Source organism: Silurus meridionalis, chromosome 11 (assembly GCF_014805685.1).
Source record: "Silurus meridionalis isolate SWU-2019-XX chromosome 11, ASM1480568v1, whole genome shotgun sequence".
Taxonomy (NCBI): Eukaryota; Metazoa; Chordata; class Actinopteri; order Siluriformes; family Siluridae; genus Silurus; species Silurus meridionalis.
In genome coordinates, this window is record NC_060894.1 from 17398167 (window position 1) to 17419439 (window position 21273).

General features: G+C 36.7%; 1 protein-coding gene across 34 annotated transcripts in view; it reads right to left on the reverse strand.

Moving 5' to 3' along the window:
• The window catches only part of dlg2 (discs, large homolog 2 (Drosophila)), a 243802-nt gene that overhangs the window by 37200 nt on the left and 185329 nt on the right, over positions 1-21273 (reverse strand). For 20 of the 34 annotated variants that reach the window (XR_006927309.1, XM_046861013.1, XM_046861035.1 and 17 more), the window contains 4 exons: positions 18730-18789; positions 16174-16329; positions 3249-3405; positions 1066-1168 (listed from right to left, as the gene is read on the reverse strand). Coding sequence is in view for 33 of the 34 variants with exons in the window: in XM_046861013.1 (XP_046716969.1) it covers positions 1066-1168; positions 3249-3405; positions 16174-16329; positions 18730-18789 (476 nt within the window). In the remaining variant the exon portion in view is untranslated. The remainder of the gene's footprint in view (positions 1-1065; positions 1169-3248; positions 3406-16173; positions 16330-18729; positions 18790-21273) is intronic. The other 14 variants (XM_046861036.1, XM_046861026.1, XM_046861027.1 and 11 more) reach the window with 3 other exon arrangements.

Genomic DNA, 21273 nt, shown 5'->3' on the forward strand with positions numbered 1-21273 from the left:
AAGGGGGTGAGTAGATGTTGTTTTAGGACCTCACACAAACCACTTACTACGTTTTACACTGGTATTGAGCAAACACGCGCTACAAACGTGTGTAGCCTGAAAAAAAATATTTTCTCATAATATGATAAGCATGAGCCCTGGTTTATACTTCTGTGTCCATGCATTTCCGAACCTTTGAGAGTATTGTAATTCCTACATATATGCATGTAACTTGTCCACTCGGGGGCGTTACTGCAAGTTTTACTGTGGAATGAATGAACAGGTGGAACAATGGTGCGTCCAGGTTTAAATTCACTAAAGCCACTAAATCCACTGTTAAATTTCTTGAAGGGAACATGAATTCGAAGAACATGAAAAAAAAGAAAGCCCTCTACTCTGACATGCACATAAGATGCTTTTTTTTTTTTTTTTTTAGCAAATCTATAAATATTAACGCAATATACATACACGCAATATTTTTTTCACACTTTTTAAAATAAAATATGGTGAGGAAGTATTCAGTGCTAACAGTGAATAGAAGAGCTGCAGAACACCTCCCCATCTCATCCAATTAACAGCTGCCTGAAGGATGTTTGACGCACAGCACCATAGAGACACACAGAGAATTGTTAGGATTTTGGAAGACTGCAATTGAGTCCATCAGTGTGCCTCTGCTTGCTGCATTTAATCCTTCTCTCTGCATCTGATGGAAAAATATGCTTCACCCCCAGAAGTATCAACCAGGCTTTAGTAGTTAAATTGGAAATGTCTCAAAAGCACCAGTCAGAGAATAATCTTGTTATAATTGAATAGATAAACATTATTGGCATGCCATAATGATTGGATGGAGCATCTGCGTTCATGAGCTGTAAAATCCAGAGACAAATCGAACCCACAAAAAATGAGAAATAAAAAAAAAATTCCATAGCCAAGGAGGAAAAAGAGCTCAGTATGGCTGTGTGAGTGTGGGAGAGCTATAGTCCTGATTGTGGCTGCAGGTGACCTCTGTAATATGAGTGTCTTAGTTAAGCGAAGACTCATTCTCTTCTGGGCACTGATAGGGCATCGATAGTGTCCGTCACTCACCCTCAGGCCGGTACTGGGCAACGATGGCCACCGTCTGACCCGCCCCTTTGAGTGCAGCCGCAGCCTGTTCATGTGTAGCTCCTCGCAAATCAATGCCATTTACCTGCGCACACACACACACACACACACACACACACAAAGACTATGGTTACCCACCTACCGTGATCAAAGTCAGTATAATGCAATAGGATATTTGAGTAGTTGGAATTAAAATGGTCATAAGTGTACGTTTGTGTGTGCACTGCACATTTGCTATCTATAGTAAATGCCTGAGCATGTAAAAGACATCTACCGAGTCATTGCTGTTGTATGATTAATCATTTGTCTCTGCATTCATTTACTTAATTAATGCATATTAGAAGTATTAGGTCACCGTTTGAGTCATAACTGTCATAATAATGTAATAAGAACATTGCTTGGACAGCAATAGAGTAAATGTAAATCATTACTGTACTTTAGTAGCCTTTTAACTAATATTTTATCTACTGTATCTCTACATAACCTAAGTACATGGTTTGTGTACTTCCTCCACCACTGAATAAGAAACATCACTTCTTCGAATTTTGAACGCTTAGTCAGAAACGTAAAAAAAAAAAAAAAGGCTTCATATCCTTCCAGATTTTAAAAAAGATGTTATATATTTGTTTCGAAAGTGTAAGGCTAATCTAAAGCAGCTTGTCAGTAATGAAACTGTGGCATAAAATCAGAACATTGCACCACCAACACACATATTTAAATACCACCAATAAACTGAAATATCCTCAAATACTGCAGTTTAATAGGCAGCACGGCTTCTATCTGGAGACTCCAGCCTGCATGGTGCAAAATGGAAACTCTATTTTGGGGGAAGATAAGCCCCAGGCTAGGGACAGCAAAAGTAGCAAAGTATTTATTAGAACATATCCTGTGTACATTAGCCACACTAATGTAAGACATTAATAGTGGAAATCTACAGAGATCTAACTCGGATTCATCATGGAGAAAAGCTGATGGAGTGTATCACCAAAGTGGGCTCAAGCATATGTGAGTAAGTATGCGCAACCTACTGTGTGTTCTTGCTCATTCTGCCTTTCCTGTGTGTTTGTGTGTGTGTGTGTGTGTGTGTGTGTGTGTGTGTGTGTGTGTGTGTGTGTGTGTGTGTGTGTGTTTATATGTGAATGTCTGCTGTAGTCTGCAGTATAGTACCGTGTACTCAGACTCATTTGACAGCACAAACTCAGGAGGCAAACCTTAGAGCTATTCTTAGACATCAAATGAGGCCAGAACACCATTATCTCCCTCTCTCTTGCACGTTCTCTCTCCCTTCATCTCTCCTTCCTATGTGTTTCTGAGCCTTTAGTCTCCTTAACTTTATTTTGCTTTTGCACCATCTTGCTTTCGCTCATCCTCAATGAACTGGACCAACGGAAAAAAAAATAAATCAAAATTCTAGCGACTAGCAGAACCTAACATAAGTACCGTGCATGTCTGATTAGGAGTGATGAAATGCAGGAACTGAGCATGTCTGATTTTGATTGGGGTGCTTATTGAGGCCATCTGATTTAGAGTGGTCTAAAGGCTGGGAGTGTTTTTATTTTGAATGATGTAGGAGCTGAAGGTGTCTGATTAGGGGTGTTTGTGGCATTCCATAATTAGAATTACTCCCCAGAGCTCAAATAGAACTCTAATGAGCTCTAATGAAGACACTCAGGAAGTTGACTTCAGGGACCATGTGATGCTACTTTATTCTCGATTTCGTTGCAATCGCTGTCTACAAAAACCTTTATGTTGGACTAAAAAAAAACGATCTTATCACGAACATTTCAGAACATTTGAGACAGAAAATGTGATGGCTCCCTCTACTGCTGGACAGAAGATATGCACTGATTTTGTGTTAAATGCAGATATAGGCTATTTTTAATCTTTTAATCCTTTTTAAGACAAAATACTTATATGTACATAATAGTCTTGTCTAAGCAAAATATGTAAATTTGGGGAGTAGCCTAAATTAAGACCTAAATAAATAAAACAAGAAAGATGCAAATATTCAGCACTGAATTAAAAACAATCTAGTCAAAAATGTTATATATATATATATATATATATATATATATATATATATATATATATATATATATATATATATATATAAAATATTTGTCACTGTGTATGTGTCTGGGTCTATGTCTAATCAAAAAACTTACAGACAGGATCTGGTCTCCTCTTCTCAGCTCCCCGCTCAGATCAGCTGGACCCCCAGCCAGGATAAAGGACACGAAGATTCCCTCTCCATCTTCACCTCCTACGATGTTAAAGCCCAATCCGGTGGAACCCTTATGCAGCACAATCTTCCTTGGTTCCCTGTATGCACACGTCCAATAATACATCAGCTCAGAGTCAGTGGGACTTAGCATCTCTTCTGACCCACACACATACGTGTCCTGGAATGCTGGATACATACAAACACGTAGGCCAGCTGGCCAGGTGCTAGCTCCCAGACTAGTGTGTGTGTTTGAGCACAATGGCTGATGTCTAATAGGGGACTGCTCTACTTTTGGAGCATTTGTCCTATTTTCAGTGGTTTCCTACAGACGGCGACAGAGTGCATGCACACACACACACACACACACACACACACACACACACACACACACACACACACAGGCACATGCAAAAATAGATTTTTTTATTATTCGTCTACCAGGATAGGATGTTTTACACATGGTATATATTTAAAAGAGAGGCTAATCAACAGTCATTATGATTTTTCCAGAAATACAAGATGGCCTTCAATATTTTAAAGATAACCTTTTATCAAACAGTGCTTACATTTAATTGGAACTATTCTGATTGTGCAGTTTGTTATCCTACTAAGATACCTTAGAAAAACTCTCTCTCACAATATTGCAATAGATAATGCTCAAGCTCTCGGTTTACATTTTCCTGAAACAAAAAACAGCTCGAGTCTGAATAGACTGGCAAAAAAGGGTTCAACTGAGGTAAAGAAAAGACTTTCCAACATATTCACAACAAATGCAATTCATCTTGTGAGCAGCAGAGGGCTCTTAATTTGATCAACTGTTGCCTTAATGAAAGAATTGTATAATCAGACAGGCAAGTTAATGCAATTATGGGGTCAGCCTTTCAGACTCAAGCAATCAGAATAATAGTAAATCTATTCCAGTTGAAGAAGGTACACTCCTGGGCAAAACTAAAAGCCGAACAGTGGTGGTCTTAACAACATATTACTAGCCAGGAAATGATCAAGAATGAATTAAATAGATCATCTAAATTGCTATAAAATAGCTTTTCTCTATGATTTGTTTTTATGACTTGTGGGTAAACTTGCAAACAGTTTTTTTAATTCAGAAAGTCAATACTCTTCCAGTCTCTGGGTTACTAATTGGAAGGTCAGGAGTTTAAACCCCAGCACCATCAAGCTGCCACTGATGGGCCCTTAAGAAAGGCCCTTAATGCTCTTTACTTCAGGGTCAATATATTATTGTTTTATTTATCTATCGTTAAGTTTCACATTAAACATGTAAACCATTGTGAAAAACACTATAGAAGTATATTTCCTTCTTTCTAGCTTTTCCCAAAACATTTAGCATGAGGTCTCAAAAGTGATTTTTGCTTAATTCCTGCTCATGTTCTGACTAATGAACATGAAGGATGATCCACTGTGGCGACTACTAATAGGAAAAGCCATAAGAAGAAGAAGTTCTGACCAATGGCTTGGCCCATTTATTATTCTTGCCCATAACTTTAGACAGCTATTCAAACAGGCTTAGAGATAGCACAGCGTTATATTCAGGACACAGCTTTCTAACACAGCAGGAGAACCACAAATACATTACCATAACCTTATCTCTGTTTTGAGGCCTCTGTGACCCAATTATGAGCGGACGCTCGATTTGACCTCTTTCTATCTCCCATTTCACTTTCCCCTTCTCTCTTCACCTGTCTATCGCTTTGGCAATCTGTTCCTCAAATTGGTCCCTCTTATCCTTTTACTGCTGTCTGTTCCCCTCTGTCTCCCTCTATATATATGTGTTGGTGCACCTTCAGGCCTCCAGGACAATCAGAGTCAGAGTAAAACACAGATGGGTCATGAAGAACATGAAATAGTACACATATAATGCCAACTTCAATCATAATATAACGTTGAATGAATAACGTTAAAACTGTTAATAAATATAACTATATAATAAAGGAATCTAGTTTTTCATAATGAAACATGCAATATTTTTTGTCTTTATCACATTTTTGGGTTTGATTTTATCTTAAAATGATGAAGGGTTACTGAGACCAATCGTTTTTTGCTGAGGGGGATCGAATGGGAATATGGTCGGAAAGGTCCTTATATGTATAAAAAATGACTTTGACTTTGTGTATATATAGCAGACAGTTTTGAGCCAAATATAGTTTAGTTTAAGGACACAAGGGTTGATGTCTAGTGGATTTTGGGTTAGGAATGATCCAACTGTAAGCAGTCACATATAAGACATAGTGTTTTTTGGGATATGGGCCAGACGTAGCTACTGTGCAGCTGAAAGCTGCGTTGATGTTTAGTTGAGTGGATAATCAAATGAGTTCAATGTTTTTTGAAGGATCTGGGCCAGATGAAAGTATGGGTCTCCTGGCATCTTTAAACATATATAAATATATAGTAATTATATGTCCTATCCTCACAGTCCCTTCTGAAAGCATTAGACAGCAAAGTCCATTCTGTTGTTGTTGCAATACACTATAGACATTTGGTTATGAGGTTAAAAAGAAAAATTGTAGAAAATAGATTGGAATTTCAGCTATAATTTCCTGATATTTACATCTTAGAAAATGGCACCTTGTTTGAATCCAAAAATTTCTCATTTGATTCAATATATTGGAAAATATGATGGACAGGGGTTTCTTTTTGCCCAGGTGACTGATGTTAAATTGTAAATAACAGCGTCGGATGTCTATTCGTTCATTTTGAACAAATTCTTCAATTTGTCTCATTAGAACGAGACTCAAAGAGGGTTTCGTTCATTTTCTACTGGATGTGCAAGAGCAAAGAATCCGTAGGTTATGTACAGAAAACAGAATTGAGTAGTTTCCCTCTCGCTTCTTCTAGTCGTTTGTTCTCTAATCACGTGACTCCCATATACGCTATTCAATAATATATACATATATAAATTATTAGAACTATAGTCAAAGTTTGTGCATGTAGACGTGTTGGGGGTATCTGCTTATTGAAAATATAATATTGTATTTTATTTCTGATCAAAGGAACAAAATGAACTAAATGACTCATTCAAATTAAGTGAACAAGATATGAAAAACCAAGTACGTAAAAATAGATCTGATCTTCCTTACTACTGTAGTGAATTATATCATGATTTAATCCATTTTACTGAGTTGAAAGCTAATGCTGGCAATGTTGATCTGGGAACATGTTTAAAAGAGCCGCAGTTAAGTTTCTAGATAAATTGTTACCTAATTTCACCACTAGATGGAAGACGTGCACCATAAAATAAGGCAAACCTCTACTGTAGAAAGCAAACCACTGCATAATCTCTAGTTTTAGTGCTGTGTTTGACATTGCTGTTACTTAATTTCTACTGCATTACCCTCCCAAATAAAAAAAACAGTAAAACAAAGTTAAAAGTAAAATAGACAGCAATAGTGCAAGATATGAATGCCATATATATATATATATATTTTTAGAAATCATTCTCACCACCTCTTTTACAATATAGTGAATGAGAACCATAATTAGCTAAACAGACCAAATATACAACATTAATTAAGATGCTGATTCTAAATCTAACTCCTGTAAACTGTCACTCGAGGACAGAAATCATTCACTGTTTTCCACAAAAAATTAAAAATAAAAAAATAAAATAAAAAAGATTTATCTAAAACTTAAATTCAGATCTGTAAAAGCTTGTTTGCATTAATCTATTCCCTCAGTACAATATTTCCCGCTGGCCAGCTGCCCCCTCCTGTCTCATTTGGCTTCTCTCTCCTATTTCCACCACATTTGTCATTGTGAAACCTAATGCCAAAATGGGAAAACAAACAAAGCAGATTGTGCTTACTTGAAATTCTAAAAGCCTCCACTACTTCGTCATAACGGGCGAAGAGCGGCATAGATTATACTGCAACCATGCCGTTATTTATGCAGACTCGCACATCTCACTGTATCTAGCCACTTATTTAGTGTCACCCTCAATAAATGTAGGCCCAACATTCACTCGAAATGGAAATGGAAACTTTTTTAAATTCAGGCTTTCACAGAAATATGATAATCCACATGCAGTATCCGCACACAAATCTCTCACCAGTAGATATAATGACTGACATAAGGACACTACTGTAGAACTCTAAAAGCTAACAATATAGAATGGTTATGTGGAACTGGGTAGACAAAGATATATATACGCTAAAGAGCTAGCATAAAATTATAATACTTGCTATAATGTAAGCAATGCCCAGGGAGCAACTTATTTTAATCATTTGTTGAAATATACATATGCTGAAAACTGTAACTGCATTAAAAGCACTTGAGGCAGAAGAATAGTGGATTTCTGATAAGATCAAGAACGTGCTAAACTGGGTGTGTTTGATGGAGCTCGAATGTCTAAATCAGAAAAAGTGTGAGTGAGTGGGTTGAGTGTCACTTCCCCTTGATCAGTAAAGGCCACAGCAGATAAACAGACTGTAGTCTATAAACACACATGCAGTAGACTACAAAAGCAGTGTGTAAATACATCTGGCATCTGCCTAGTGACAAAGGTTGTTATGTGGATTCACAGAGATTCTCTGAGTACATTTTTTAAGTAAGAGTTTTCACACTACCATTGACTGGTGCCATCAGTTCTTACCCAACCTACAGTATCATTTGTTTCTCCTTCTACCAAGCAAGTAGCCTTATCCCCTATGGCAATATCATTCAGTGAGGTTTTAGAATGGAGACATGTAAAAGCTAAAGGATAAATGAAAAGAATCATTTTCTAAACTTAAAAAGTGTAATATGATTTAATCAACTTGCATTATCAAGGTAAAATCTTCTAGGAAGATCTGCCTGTAGCATGCAGCAACCACCGATATTATTTAAATTGCATAATATTGTAGTATTTTAATATAATATATTGCTTACAGAGGTGAAAAACTAGAGAACATAAATCAAACTCCACACAGGGAAAACACAAGAAACTCCACAGAGATGAGGAATCTGCAGCCTGGCCACACATTGTACCACAATGTCTTACTTTAATATACACCAATTAGGCAAAACATTATGACATTATTTCATTATGACTGGTGAAGTGAATAACACTGACTTTCTCTTCATCATTGCATCTGTTGGGTGAGATATTATTGGGCAACATTTTGTCCTCAAAGTTGACGTGTAAGAAGCAGGAAAAATGGGCAAGTATAAGGCTTTATACGAGTTTGACAAGTGTGATGGCTAGAAGACTGGGTCAGTGCATCTCCAAAACTGCAACTCTTGTGGGCTTTTCCCAGTTTGCAGTGGTCTATCAAAAGTGGTCCAAGAAAGAAACAGTGGTGAACCAGTGACAAAGGCATGAGCAGGGAGTGAAGGTTGGCCCGTGTAGTCCGATCCAACAGATGAGCTACTGTAGATCAAATTGCTAAAGATAATGCTGTTGATGCTCAATGGGTCAGCCTTGTTTTGGCAGTAAAAGGGGGACATAAAGTTATGCTTGGTCAGTGTATATACTGTATGTACATACTCTTTATTAAGATACAAATAGAAAAATGTACACAAAATAAAATCTAAGTTTTACAACAAATTAGCCCCTGAATAATATTCACGTCTGGACTCTTTGAAAGCCAGTTTATGACTCAGTGTTTTAATGGCTGCCATGATCCCATCAATTCACCACAATATCACCAACAACACTGGCAAAAATACAGTCCCAAATAATTTTCAATGAACTGACACATAAATTTTAAACTTGGATTCCAGTTTTCAGTCTTTTTATTATGCTACCCTTCCAAAAAAGTGGTTTCTTGGCTGCTACCCTTCCACAAAGACCATTCCTGAAAAAACTCCTTGCTCTTTTCACTCTTAAACCTCTTATAAAATTTTGTAAGTTTTCTTGGCCTTCCACTTCTTTCTTTGTCCTTGAAATCTCCTGATTCTATAATACCGCTTGAATACCATATCCGGTTTGCTTGTTGATTTCCCAACGTGACCTTTCTAATGCAACAGTATGGTTTTGTGTCTGTTAAATTTTGTGATCTTTGGCATTTTAAATGGAATGATTTGGCTGGACTTTAGTTTTATTAGCAAGTTTCAATGTATTAAACTCAAATACAGGTGTTGAAAATAAAATATTAAAATTCAATTTAGGTTTGAATATATAGATAGATAGATAGAGAGAGAGAGAGAGAGAGAGAGAGAGAGAGAGAGAGAGAGAGAGTACACTAGTTTATTATGACAATGCAGTGTCAATGCCCTTTAATGCAGTGCAATGCAGATTAAGGTCCAGATGTTCTGTTAATGTTCTCGCGTTAAATCAATCATTAGAATTAATGGGAAAATAGAATAGAATTGTTTTTACAAAACTGAAACATCCAGTGTGTGGCTTTTCTACAGGCCGAAATCTCTGAATGCACAAGAAGAAGTGGTTGAGAAGAATGGCACAAGAACACACCAAATTCCACTCCTAGCCACGTACAGTACAGGAATATGTGGTTACAGTGTGTAACATCTTAACAAAACTGGACCGTTAAAGATTAGACAAATGTCTTCTGGTCCTTTAAAAAAAAAAAAAAAAAAAAAAAAAAACACTAGTTCAGAAAACGATTGGGCTAAAGATCAAAAGATGAACACAAAGATAAATAATGACAATTAGGGGTACGGAAATGAATCGTTTCTATGATGCATGTGAACAATTCTGCATTGATGCACTAATAGACCATAATCGCTTATAGCCTACTGACTTCATTCATCCCGGATGCACTTGTCGTGCTATCTTAAAATGGCAGACGAATGCAAAACACCAAAGCGAGTCACACACAAATAACATATGTAGGGAATACCACTAATTTAAGAAACCACTTTAGCCATTTTCACCCTGAAATGCTGACGCCTGCCAGTGCCAAGACGGACTTGATTCCGCTAAAAATAGATCAACCAATATCAACTTTGCCGTCAAGCTAGAAGAAAGGAAAGAGAATAACCAGATCTGTAGCAGCTTTCATATAGAAGGATCTACAGCCTTATTCTGTGGTGGACAACCACGGGTTTCATTACACGTTGAATACGTTAGAGCCGCGATATAAGCTCCTGTCATGCAGCCTTTTACTGAAAAGGTAATAACTGAACTCTACCATGAAACTTGTCTTCGTACTTGACAGTTTTATGTGCTTTAAATATTTATTAGTGTTTATTAGTTCTAAATGCACCTGCTCTCTGCTGTGTTCTGCAGGTTTGTTTGACGTTTGCCACATTCAGAAAGTCTACTTTCTTTTAGCAGATAAAATAAAAAAAGATCATATATCTGACTGCTTGTATTCATTGATGAAAATGTATCCATGTGCAGTAATTATGCAATGTATCGTGTTGCATCATGATATTGAATTGAATTAAATCACTGACATGAAAACTGGAATCAAATCGTAAAACCAGTGAAGATTCACACCCCTAATGAGAATGCATTCCCTCTTGTAGAAAGGAAAGCAGAAATCCCCCAAAACAAATAATGCAACCAAATATTAAGTGTTACATACTTTTGCAGGAAATAAAACATGCAGCCTGCCACCAAAGATGCCTAATAAGCTGTTTAAAACATCTTGATGGTAACATCAGGTCATGAACGCTGAAATTCTGAACTCTTGTCTCTGATCTTTATCTCGACACACATATTTATTTAGTGTAATGCAAAAACTAAAGCAATAGCCTTGCCATTGTAATACTTTCTGAAGAGTGTATTGCTCATACTGTACAGTTATAAAATAAAACAGTGCACATTATGTATGATGTATATACCTCTTGCTTATAAATAATTCTTGACCACCAAAGCCTCTCTAAGCAGCAGTCTATGCTCTGCCTAAGGTGAAATAGTGCAGCTTTAATCTCTGAAGAGCACATCGGTAGAGAGAGATAGTGAGAGTTAGATTATTTGACGGTTCACTAACTCACACTGTAATTGGATTGGAGACGAAAGAAGAAAGCAGGAGAGCCAGAAAAAAAACCCCCTGCAAATAGCACACATAAACTACTTTTTTTTGAAAACCAAATTACAAAGTAGCAACCTTTTGCTCAGTCAGTCACAAACTTCATTAAGTAGTTTACATCTCGTGCAATGCAATTACATTCTGTATTTACTGGAAATAACCTTCTTAAGGAAAAAAGAAAACAAACTATAAAATGATTACTCTATCCCCACCTTGTAGGCAAGTTTCAGACCAGACTTATTTCTTCCAGTCAGTCAAAAGAAACCTCACTGCAATGACATTTACATTTGCCTGAAATTTGCAATGACCTGAACAGAGCTGACAAAATATTGAATGCATGCGGTTTTTAAACTTCTGACTCACAATTTTACCTTCTGATTCACTGCAGTTAAGTGTCAATACACAAATAAAGTGCAGAAACTGCAAACAGTAGAAGCTAATTTACATTTATATTTACATAAAACGTCCGTTTGATAGTCCACATACTGAAGATGCAATAAATCCACTTAGCTGATATAAGTGTATTATGTCAGATATTGTGTGGCAAACTATTATTCTTTTTTTGTTGTTGCAGAGACCCCTGCAGGAAATATAGGTAGTACCCGAGGTTCGACTTCCGAATTCTCGATCTTATGATGACGATAAAGATTTGAGAAATAATGAAATTTTCCTGTAGCATTTTAATTGGCGTACGATACATTGGGATGCTACCAGTATGTGTGCATCTCCCACCTTACTCTCGGCAGCCCGCGACAGAGTTCAGTTGTCTTAGCGTTAAGAGAATTCTTAGCTGTGTTTTTGGTGTTTCAAAGCCATATTTTAGCTCTCGGCTTTCTCCTTTGCATCCAAGTTGCTGGACACTGAAACAGTGTGGCTCTGCCCTCTCGTGCCCACTCGTGAATTGGCACATACATATAAAATGTATATATAAATTATGTACTGTTATTTGTTAAATTGTTGACAAATTACAGTACATTACAGTACCACATGCTGATCAACATTCTTTAAGACTCCTGGGAAGGCTAGGCCATGTCTTACCTTATAATGTATATAAGTTATGATGGTGTCATTGTAACGCAAGTCGGGGACTGCCTGTAATAACTTGGTTATAGCCAGCAACAAGCTGCTAATATACAAGCCAACGTTTTTAAATCGAATTTAATCAATTACTAAAATTACGTTATTATCATTTCTTTCTAATAAATGGTTGAACATCACATCTGTACTATTTTGCTATTGTCTTTAAATAAAATTGCCGTAAAGTCCGAATTTGAGTTTTCTTTCTAGACAAAGAATTGTCCAGCTAAATCTGCACTATAGGATCTGTAAGCTGATCAAAATGCACCGGATGTTTCCACAGGCATATCTATTATCAGTGAAAAGATTCAACATAAGGGAGCGGTGATTTACGATGTGTCTTTCTTAAAGTAAAAAAGCTATCTAAGATACTTCTCCTGCTGTTGCACACAGAAAACCATTAATCACCACATAACACACGATGACAAAAGAAAATCAGCTTAGCTCTTTTACTGACGGCAAGCCTTTTCTGCTCACATGATTGATTGATTTGGGATGACAGGTTTACACCAGCCCAACAGCAGATCTGTGCCTGCTTGGAAACTGATTAACCCTCATCTCATTAATGCTTCTTATAGTTCTAGTCACTGGTAGAAGATATCTATAAAAGTGCAGGGTGTTGATTTCTACTCGCTCTCATGAATACAGAGCTTTTCTATTAGTTTCAGTGAAGTTAATAAATAATGATACGTTATAATACCAGAATAGTGAATTGAGACTAAAAGGGGTTAAAATGGTCGGATATGGGGTGATATCATAAAGAAGCGTAATGCACACAATGATTTTGCTCCCTCCCCCCCCTCTCTCTCAATGCCATCAGCAATACATGCTAACAGTACAATTACCTAACTAATGCAGCTTTGCCCCTTTTGCTGTCTAAAATGCAAATCATCCCCATCCCCTTTGAAGCCAATTACAGACTGCTTTTTAATTTTTGTTGTGTGATACACCGACCGTTAAAATTCTAAACAAGACAGCAATCAGCCAACTGGTGCCAAAAACGAGCCGCTAGCAGCAGCATGCTAGCGCTGTTCCAAAGCCATCTGGGCCACATAAAGCCGCCGTCTTCTGCGCTGAGCCACGAGCAGGCAATATTTGTGAAAAAGAAAATGGATTAAACACCATTAATCTCAAAACTCAAAACTTTAATTCATTTAATCAGCAGTGTGACAGATGAGACACTATGGCTTTATACCCATTTGAAGTCAAACTGTTTCGACAGATAAAATGCAAACAGCTACAGAGGCAATAAAGGAGATTAAATCAATCCTCAGAGGTTTTTACGAAGCTAAGAAATCGCTCAAGCGCCACACATAAGCCCTGATCAACATTCTGTGAACATCCGAGATGTGACCTTCAAAGACAATGCAATAAACAAACCCATCCAGAGGCACACCGAAGGGTCAAGGGGTTAAAGAAGGCAGTAAACGAGTTCAGTCACTCAAACACTACAGCTTTATTTCACCCCATCTAATTCCCAGAGGCAGTAAGAGTCGCCGGGACACTTTCTTGTGCATGTGCTCAAGAATATTTAATGTTTGCAAGACACTGTCATACAGAGTGTACAAACGTCAGACCACATATACGCATCTGTTTTGAATATTGTGACAATGTTAAGATCGACTGGTCTCCTGTCCTCCTAAGCTGGGGAAAGCCTTCTCTCAGTTATTGTTTAAATATTACATTTTTAGCATTTTAATAGTAGCACGTTCTGTACCAATAAGAATTCAGGAACACTGGAACATTATTTAAACAACATTTTCTTTTTAGCACGGAAGGCAATATTACTGATCAATTTATATATCATCTGTATATACACTGTGTATACTTTCGTACAGTTGTTCATACAATGTACACTTTCAATACTGCATATTCATATAGCTCACATTCTCTACACATATTGTGCCTCATACACATCCTGCTGTCAGGGATCCTCCTGCCACGCCCCCTTACGGTTAGTAACTCTCTCGGACTCTGGTTTGTGTTCTGAACTTTAATAAACATGATAGAGTTACTCCCGTTTCCTTCGCGTGGTCAATGTCCTGACACCTGCAATAATATAACTTCATTTACACCAACCAGGCATAACTTTTGACCGGTGAGTAAATAACACTGATTCATCATGGCACCTGTTAATGGGTGGGATATATTAGGCAGCACATGAACATTTTGTCCTGAAAAATAATGTGTTAAAAGCAGGAAGAGCAAGTGTAAGGATTTGAGTAAACTTTGACAAGGGCCAAATTGTGATGGAGGCCACACTGTGCAGCTGGGGATGGTTTTTCATCAACAAGAACCATCTCTCTAGCACATTCTGTAGCAAAAGGTGTAAACCAGCTGGATCCGGTGCATTGCCCAAAAATACTGTTCCCCTGGAACTGATAGACAAGTTGTATATCTTTGCTAAATGTGTACATCAATGTGTCATCAATGTGTAAAGTATGTCCGAGCCATAACTGCGATTACACATGTGATTAATAAACCTATTTGGCCTTTCTGAATAGGGTGAGGTGCATCCATTTGCAACAGTTCTTTTAGTAACCGTAATGCTAAGATGCCAAGATATCTATCAAAACCTGCTACATGCTTTTGCAAAAAGAGTCAAACAAACTACATGCTCTGGTGATAAGTGTTCCTTGTATGCATTGGGTGCATGATGACTCGAGCGTGAACTTGTGGTTAAATCTAGGATTTCTTCCCAAGGTCATAATTTAATGTCGTGAATCAGATGATTGATTTTTATGAGTCTTTCCCGTTTGGGTGGTGAAAGTCATACGACATTTCATTCTCCTCACCATGGCTTATATACATACTGATCTATATATATATATATATATATATATATATATATATATATATATATATATATATATATATATATACACACACACTGTTTTGACCTTGTTTTGATTGTCACTTGGTGGTATCTACTTAACACGAACAGTTCAGCCTCAGTTCCACAAAAAGAATTTTGAGAGCAATAAATGAAAGCAGACACTTCAATTTGACACAACACACAACCATATTTGTGATATGTTTTAAGTAGTTAAAAAAAAAGGCTTTGGGCTCATGATAATTTTAATAGATATCTTTTCACATAAACTGAATTGATTAAGCAAGTCTTGTGAAATAAATAGGACATTATAACCATTAAAAATATAGTACTTTGGATTCTTAAGTACATATGAAGACAAATACTTTTGTACTTTTACTAAAGTGAAAGTTTAAAGGGATCACTTTTACTAGAGTAATATTTTACCTACTGTATCTCTTCTTTCACTTAAGTACACGGTTTGTGTACTTTGTCCAACACTGCTCAGAAGTGTATTGAAGTAGTGACATTTCATTTTTGAAGCATCTGCACTGCTTATTAGAATTCTGTAGTACACCCACTAGTCAATTTCTTGAACCATTCTTTTGGAACAACAGATTCATTTTCTCATGAATAGCAAATATATGAGCTTGAGGTGTTCCTGCATTTCAATTAAAAATAGAACCTATTCAAATAAATTAATAAAAGGAATAAACAAACATGACTCAACTTTGCATCATTGCACATTTGCTACTACTGGTTTAGAATTCAAGTGGATTTTAAATGGCTTAGGACTTGACATGGAGGTCTAAGTTTCTATATCAGCTTTCAGCAATAGCACTCCAACATTACTACTATTCCTTGTTTAAAATATACTGATATCATTCTGTATTGTATTACATTGTTTGTTTCTGCTATGTCTAAATTCTTGGGCAAAAAAGAAACATTCTCCTGTGGGAGTACAGTATATTATTGCAGAGGATCAGATTGTTGATGGGGCATGCAGGAAAGCCGCAATAGCATGCAAAGCATTAAGTGGTCAGTACCTGGTAATGTCGGAGTCTGGGAGCACGCCTACATGATAGTGGGGGAAAGGGATGGAGTGCATTGGGCTTTTATCAAACTCCACTGGGGAGTAGTGACGGGGAGAGGGAGCACGATCACACAGTTTATTCACAGTGCTGTAAACTGGTTCTGGAGGCCTGGAAAGTAAAAGAGAAAGAGAGAGAGGGGTGGGGGAGCGAGAAAGAAAGAAAAAGCAGAAAGCAAAACATGTTTTGTTAGTTTGCATGAAGGAGAGAGTAGAAGAGAAAAGGAGAAGGAGAATGCAAGAGAGAGAGAGAGAGAGAATGAAATTGCACCTACAACCAAATTATAAGTAATAACTGGTCGAATTACTTTTTCTTGTCTAAATATGCAATTCTAAAAATGTAAAATGGCTGTAAATGATATATTTCCTCATAACACAAAATTATTGAATGACCTTATTACAGTATGCTAATGAGCAAGAAATCTTAAAAAAAAAAAAAAGAAGAAAATTGTAAAAATGGTTTAGGACTCCACATCCTGCCTTGTTTTATCACAGTTTAAGACAGTGCCAGAGTGCAAGAGGTTGGGGCTCCAGTACTTCTGGTTTCTCTTTAGTGTGTGAGAAGGACAAATTAGTACAGTAATCCCCCGTTTTTCGCGGTGGTTACTTTCCAAAACCACCGGAGATAAACAGACGGCGCCCCAAAAATGCTATTTTATGTATACAGTACTGTACTGTATTAACATTTTACTTCATTTTATAAATCAATAATGATATTTTTATTAATAAATTTCATTATTTCAACGTAAAAGTCATCATTAAAAACAATTCTCTATATGTTTTTTGGTCTATCCGCGAGAGACTGGGAAAATCAGCTAAACAAATTAGTTATGTGGCAAATGCAATTCCGCGATAAACCGGGGGGCGCGAGATTCAAACCGTGGTAAAGCGAGGGATTATTGTACCACAATTTGACAGAAACATCAACCTTTTCAAACAAAATTTTGCAAAACCCATTAACATGAAAAATCTATCTAACAGACAATCCCTAGACATCTACAGAACCGTCTGTTTTCATGTGTTGATTTTTCTTTACTTTTCCATCTGTATCTGCCAAAATATATCACTTTTATGCCTAAATGAGCAAACAGCATTTTATAAAAATATATTAGCTGGCCAGACAATTCTAGTTAGCAATATTAAGAAAAAAAAAAAACACATATAGGTAGAAAATGTGTTTCAGTCACTTTCCATTATACAATACATAATAAACAAAACAGAAAAAATACTTCTCCTGTGTCTTTGGTACCCACAAATCATGTAGAGCTCCTCTATCTAAACCTCAAATGAAACGATTATTTTCTTCTAATCACTAGTTCACTGTCTTGCCATGTAGTGATCCATCTCTCTTAATATATACTGTATCACTCAAAAATGTATTACCACAGTTTCCCTAGGATTAGATTTAAACCCCAGGCTAGCTCAGAATTATGACCTAAAATTAGTGTAATGTGTGAATAACAATCTATAAGAGTTTGTGTTTGTGATGGAGGCAAACATCATTTTCTGCAAAGCTGCTCATGAATCAGAAAGTGCCTGAAAATATGAACACACTATGATGTAAACCCTATTGCTCATGTATATATAAAGTGTCCTACAATGGCACTGGTAACCTGGGATAGACTCCTACTCTACAATCCAGCTCAATGTGATATATAGATCAGTATCTCCAAAGTATTACATTTCATTATGCATCAAATGCGAAAGAAAAAAAATACAATGAGGTAATATAGACAGTCCATAATAATAATAATAAAAAATAAAAGTCGATAAAAAAGGTTCTACAGTTAATGTAGCACAATGGACCTGTTATTTCATATATAAAATTGTACAAGTCTATACTGCAGTTTACTGAACCCATTGTACGGTCTGCAAAACATGATGGCAAACAACTCCAACTGTGAATTTTTAGTGCTTTTTCACACCATGCCCTTCTTATCACAGCTATGCTTTCACTGCTCACAGAACACACACTGGTTTAAGTCTTACTGTGGCTAAAAAAATTGTTTTCCCCATTGTAGCTGGAACTAAATGTTGTTCCTGTTGAATGTCCTTATACTACATGATTAAATTGTCAGCTGAACCAAAAATGTTATGTTGTCATTGGAAACAAACTTTCACAGCACAATATAACCACTATGTGTCTGTCTGTCTGTCTGTCTGTCTGTCTGTCTGTCTGTCTGTCTGTCTGTCTGTCTGTCTGTCTATCTATCTATCTATCTATCTATCTATCTATCTATCTATCTATCTATCTATCCATCTATACACGTGTGAACATGTCTATCTGTTATATTTATATATAGATTCTAATATTGTTATTCTGAATTTTAGTGTGTAATTCCAATCAGAACCAGCAAAAGTGGAGGGATCCTCAACATATCTGTAATTTTTGCTAAGTAATATACTAAGACTAAGAAGGTCAAAACAGCATCCTCGATATTCTCAAGCTCCACTACTCCTGATATCAAAGAAAGAGCCACAGAGAGCCTCGGACTTAGTGTTTGCTTCTCACCTCAACTGGAAGTGCTGGGACTCAAACCTTTGTCCCTCCCCGTCATCTAAGGAGGAATTTCTGATCAGAGAAAAACAGCAAGTGAGCCACATATACCAGCAAATTTAGCTCCTTATTTACCGGGCTGAGTTAAAAATGTGCTGCAATGTGTTTGTGTGGACGCAGCATGCAGACCCAAAGAAGATACAGACGGCTGGACACACATTTAAATGGCTGTAGACACAACAGAACAAAACAGAGCCTTCAGTAGGCACAGCTGGGCTTCAGACATCAGCAGACTAATGGTGACTAACAGACAAGCAGAAGAGTGAGCTCTGTTTAGCTATTGCACAGGGAAAGGTTATAACCCCTTTTAATACAGCTTCTAATCAAGGAGCTTTTGAAGTATAAATGTTTATAATGCTGAAATAACCTGCCATATAAGTGTTGCCTAACAGAGGAGAACTCACTGAATTCTAGATGCTATAAAACTGAGCGGTACAGTGTCTCAGTGCCGGTTTTAAAATTCAAAGCATGTTTTCTTGCAGTTGTGAAACAGGTGCTTGGAGAATTTGTAACATTCTGAATTAAGAGTGTATGTGTAAGAGAGAGAAAGAGTACTGAAGGAAAGAAAGAGAGAGAGAGAGAGAGAGAGAGAGAAAGAAGTCTGAACTGAGGAGCGTAGCCACCATTTTATAAGTGTAGGGGATGCATCTATCTGTAGACATGGCCCTTACAAGCCAAATGAACACACTAGATAAACTTAAATATCATAGAAGAAAACTATATTACTAGTAATATTAACCACTTCATTTCAAAAGAACAATTATTAAAAAAAATGGTCAACATTTCCTCAATCTCATGTTGTTTCAAACAAATATGTCTTTCTTTGTTTTGAAAAACAAAAACTATATTTTTAAAAGTATATTTTTGTACATATAATGATGTGTGTCACACTCAACAACATGAGTGTAAAAAAAACCTGATTCCATTAAAATTTCAGGTCTTAATAAAGTAGTTATTGAAGGTGATAAAGTGGTGCCTGGTTAGAAAACAAGCCTGAAGCTTTAGATGCTTACACATTTTAATTCTGTGATATTTCTATCATTCATGCCATGTTGTATAAAAGTGTGTCCCCACCCTGTAAACCTTGTTCTGAACATCTTGGCCAGTATTTTTATATATTGAGCTGCTGTTTATGACTTCCTGTTCCCCGTCTCACGCTCCTATCATGTTTCACAGCTTTATATATGACTCTTAAAGACTGTTATTCTCTCCTTTTTGGATATCTCTCCTAATAATGACAACAATGCAGGGAAGTACGGTATCTCACAAAAGTGAGGACATCCCTCACATTTCAGCAACCATTTTAAGATGTCTTCGCAAGGGACAATACTATCGAAATATACTATAGAAAGTAATCAATGTGCAGCTTGTATACTGTAGCAGTACAGATTTACTGTCCTCTGTAAATTATACAGCCATTATTGCCAAAATATCTGGCAACAAAAGTGAGTACACCCTAAGTGATAACAGCTGTATGTCGCTAAAACATGCAAAGCCACATGTCCTATTCATCATGTTCATATTTTTGTGTGGTTGACAGGACACATACAAATGTGTGTATCTTGTATTTAAAGCTGGATACAGCTACAACTCTGCAACCTAACAATCCACAAATGTACATGCTGCTTTATGCCGACTTAGATGTTAAAACAGAGTTGCTGTAGATATTGTGTGTGATGGATTAAGGCGGTACTGGTATGTAGAGTGTGTGCAATTTATACAGCTTAATGATTTATGTCATGGAAAGTGTGAGACTTTCTACTTTGGCAGGCGGGTGAGTGGAAGTTTGTCATTAAAAAGAGTATTCAGGCATAACCTTAGACTTCAGAAAAAGTACACTGTATCCTAAAATAATCACAGGGTATGTTTAAGAGCATTTGTATTTTAAATATTTAAAATGGAACCGTGATTGGACCTTGATTCTCATTTTCTCTCAGAGCTGAAGCTAACAGAACACACACAATCGTATACTTAAATCAAAATATAATCTTTACTAAAAAGAAAATGTCGTTTGGCTAAAATTTCTATTCCTATCCTTGTTGTAGTTTTTCTCCACTATACACAGTCAGATCTCTACCTACAGTAAAAGCAAATCCATTATTTATTATTCATCTTTAGAATTATGGCACGTTTATTATGCTTAAAGCGTTTAAAACTTTGCAGTGCTAATCTTAGCCAGAACTGATTCCCCCTTCCAGTTACTTAATAAAGGATCTTAAGTCAACACTTTAGTGACCTTTCATCCATTACATATACAGGTATTAGCTGGCGAGACGTTGAACTCTCCATACACTATATTTAGTCCTCTTCCTTTACTGCATTACCAGAAGATCAAGGGGCTAATAATGGAGATTAAGCAAGCTTAGCAGAGGCAACCTGCTATTAGGCAAGCACAAGGATGCAGCACTAATCCTAGACTTATACAGCAGCTCAAATATCACTCCTACAGGCCATTATTAATACTTTACAAGCAATTTTCCAAAAATCCCTTTGTCTAAT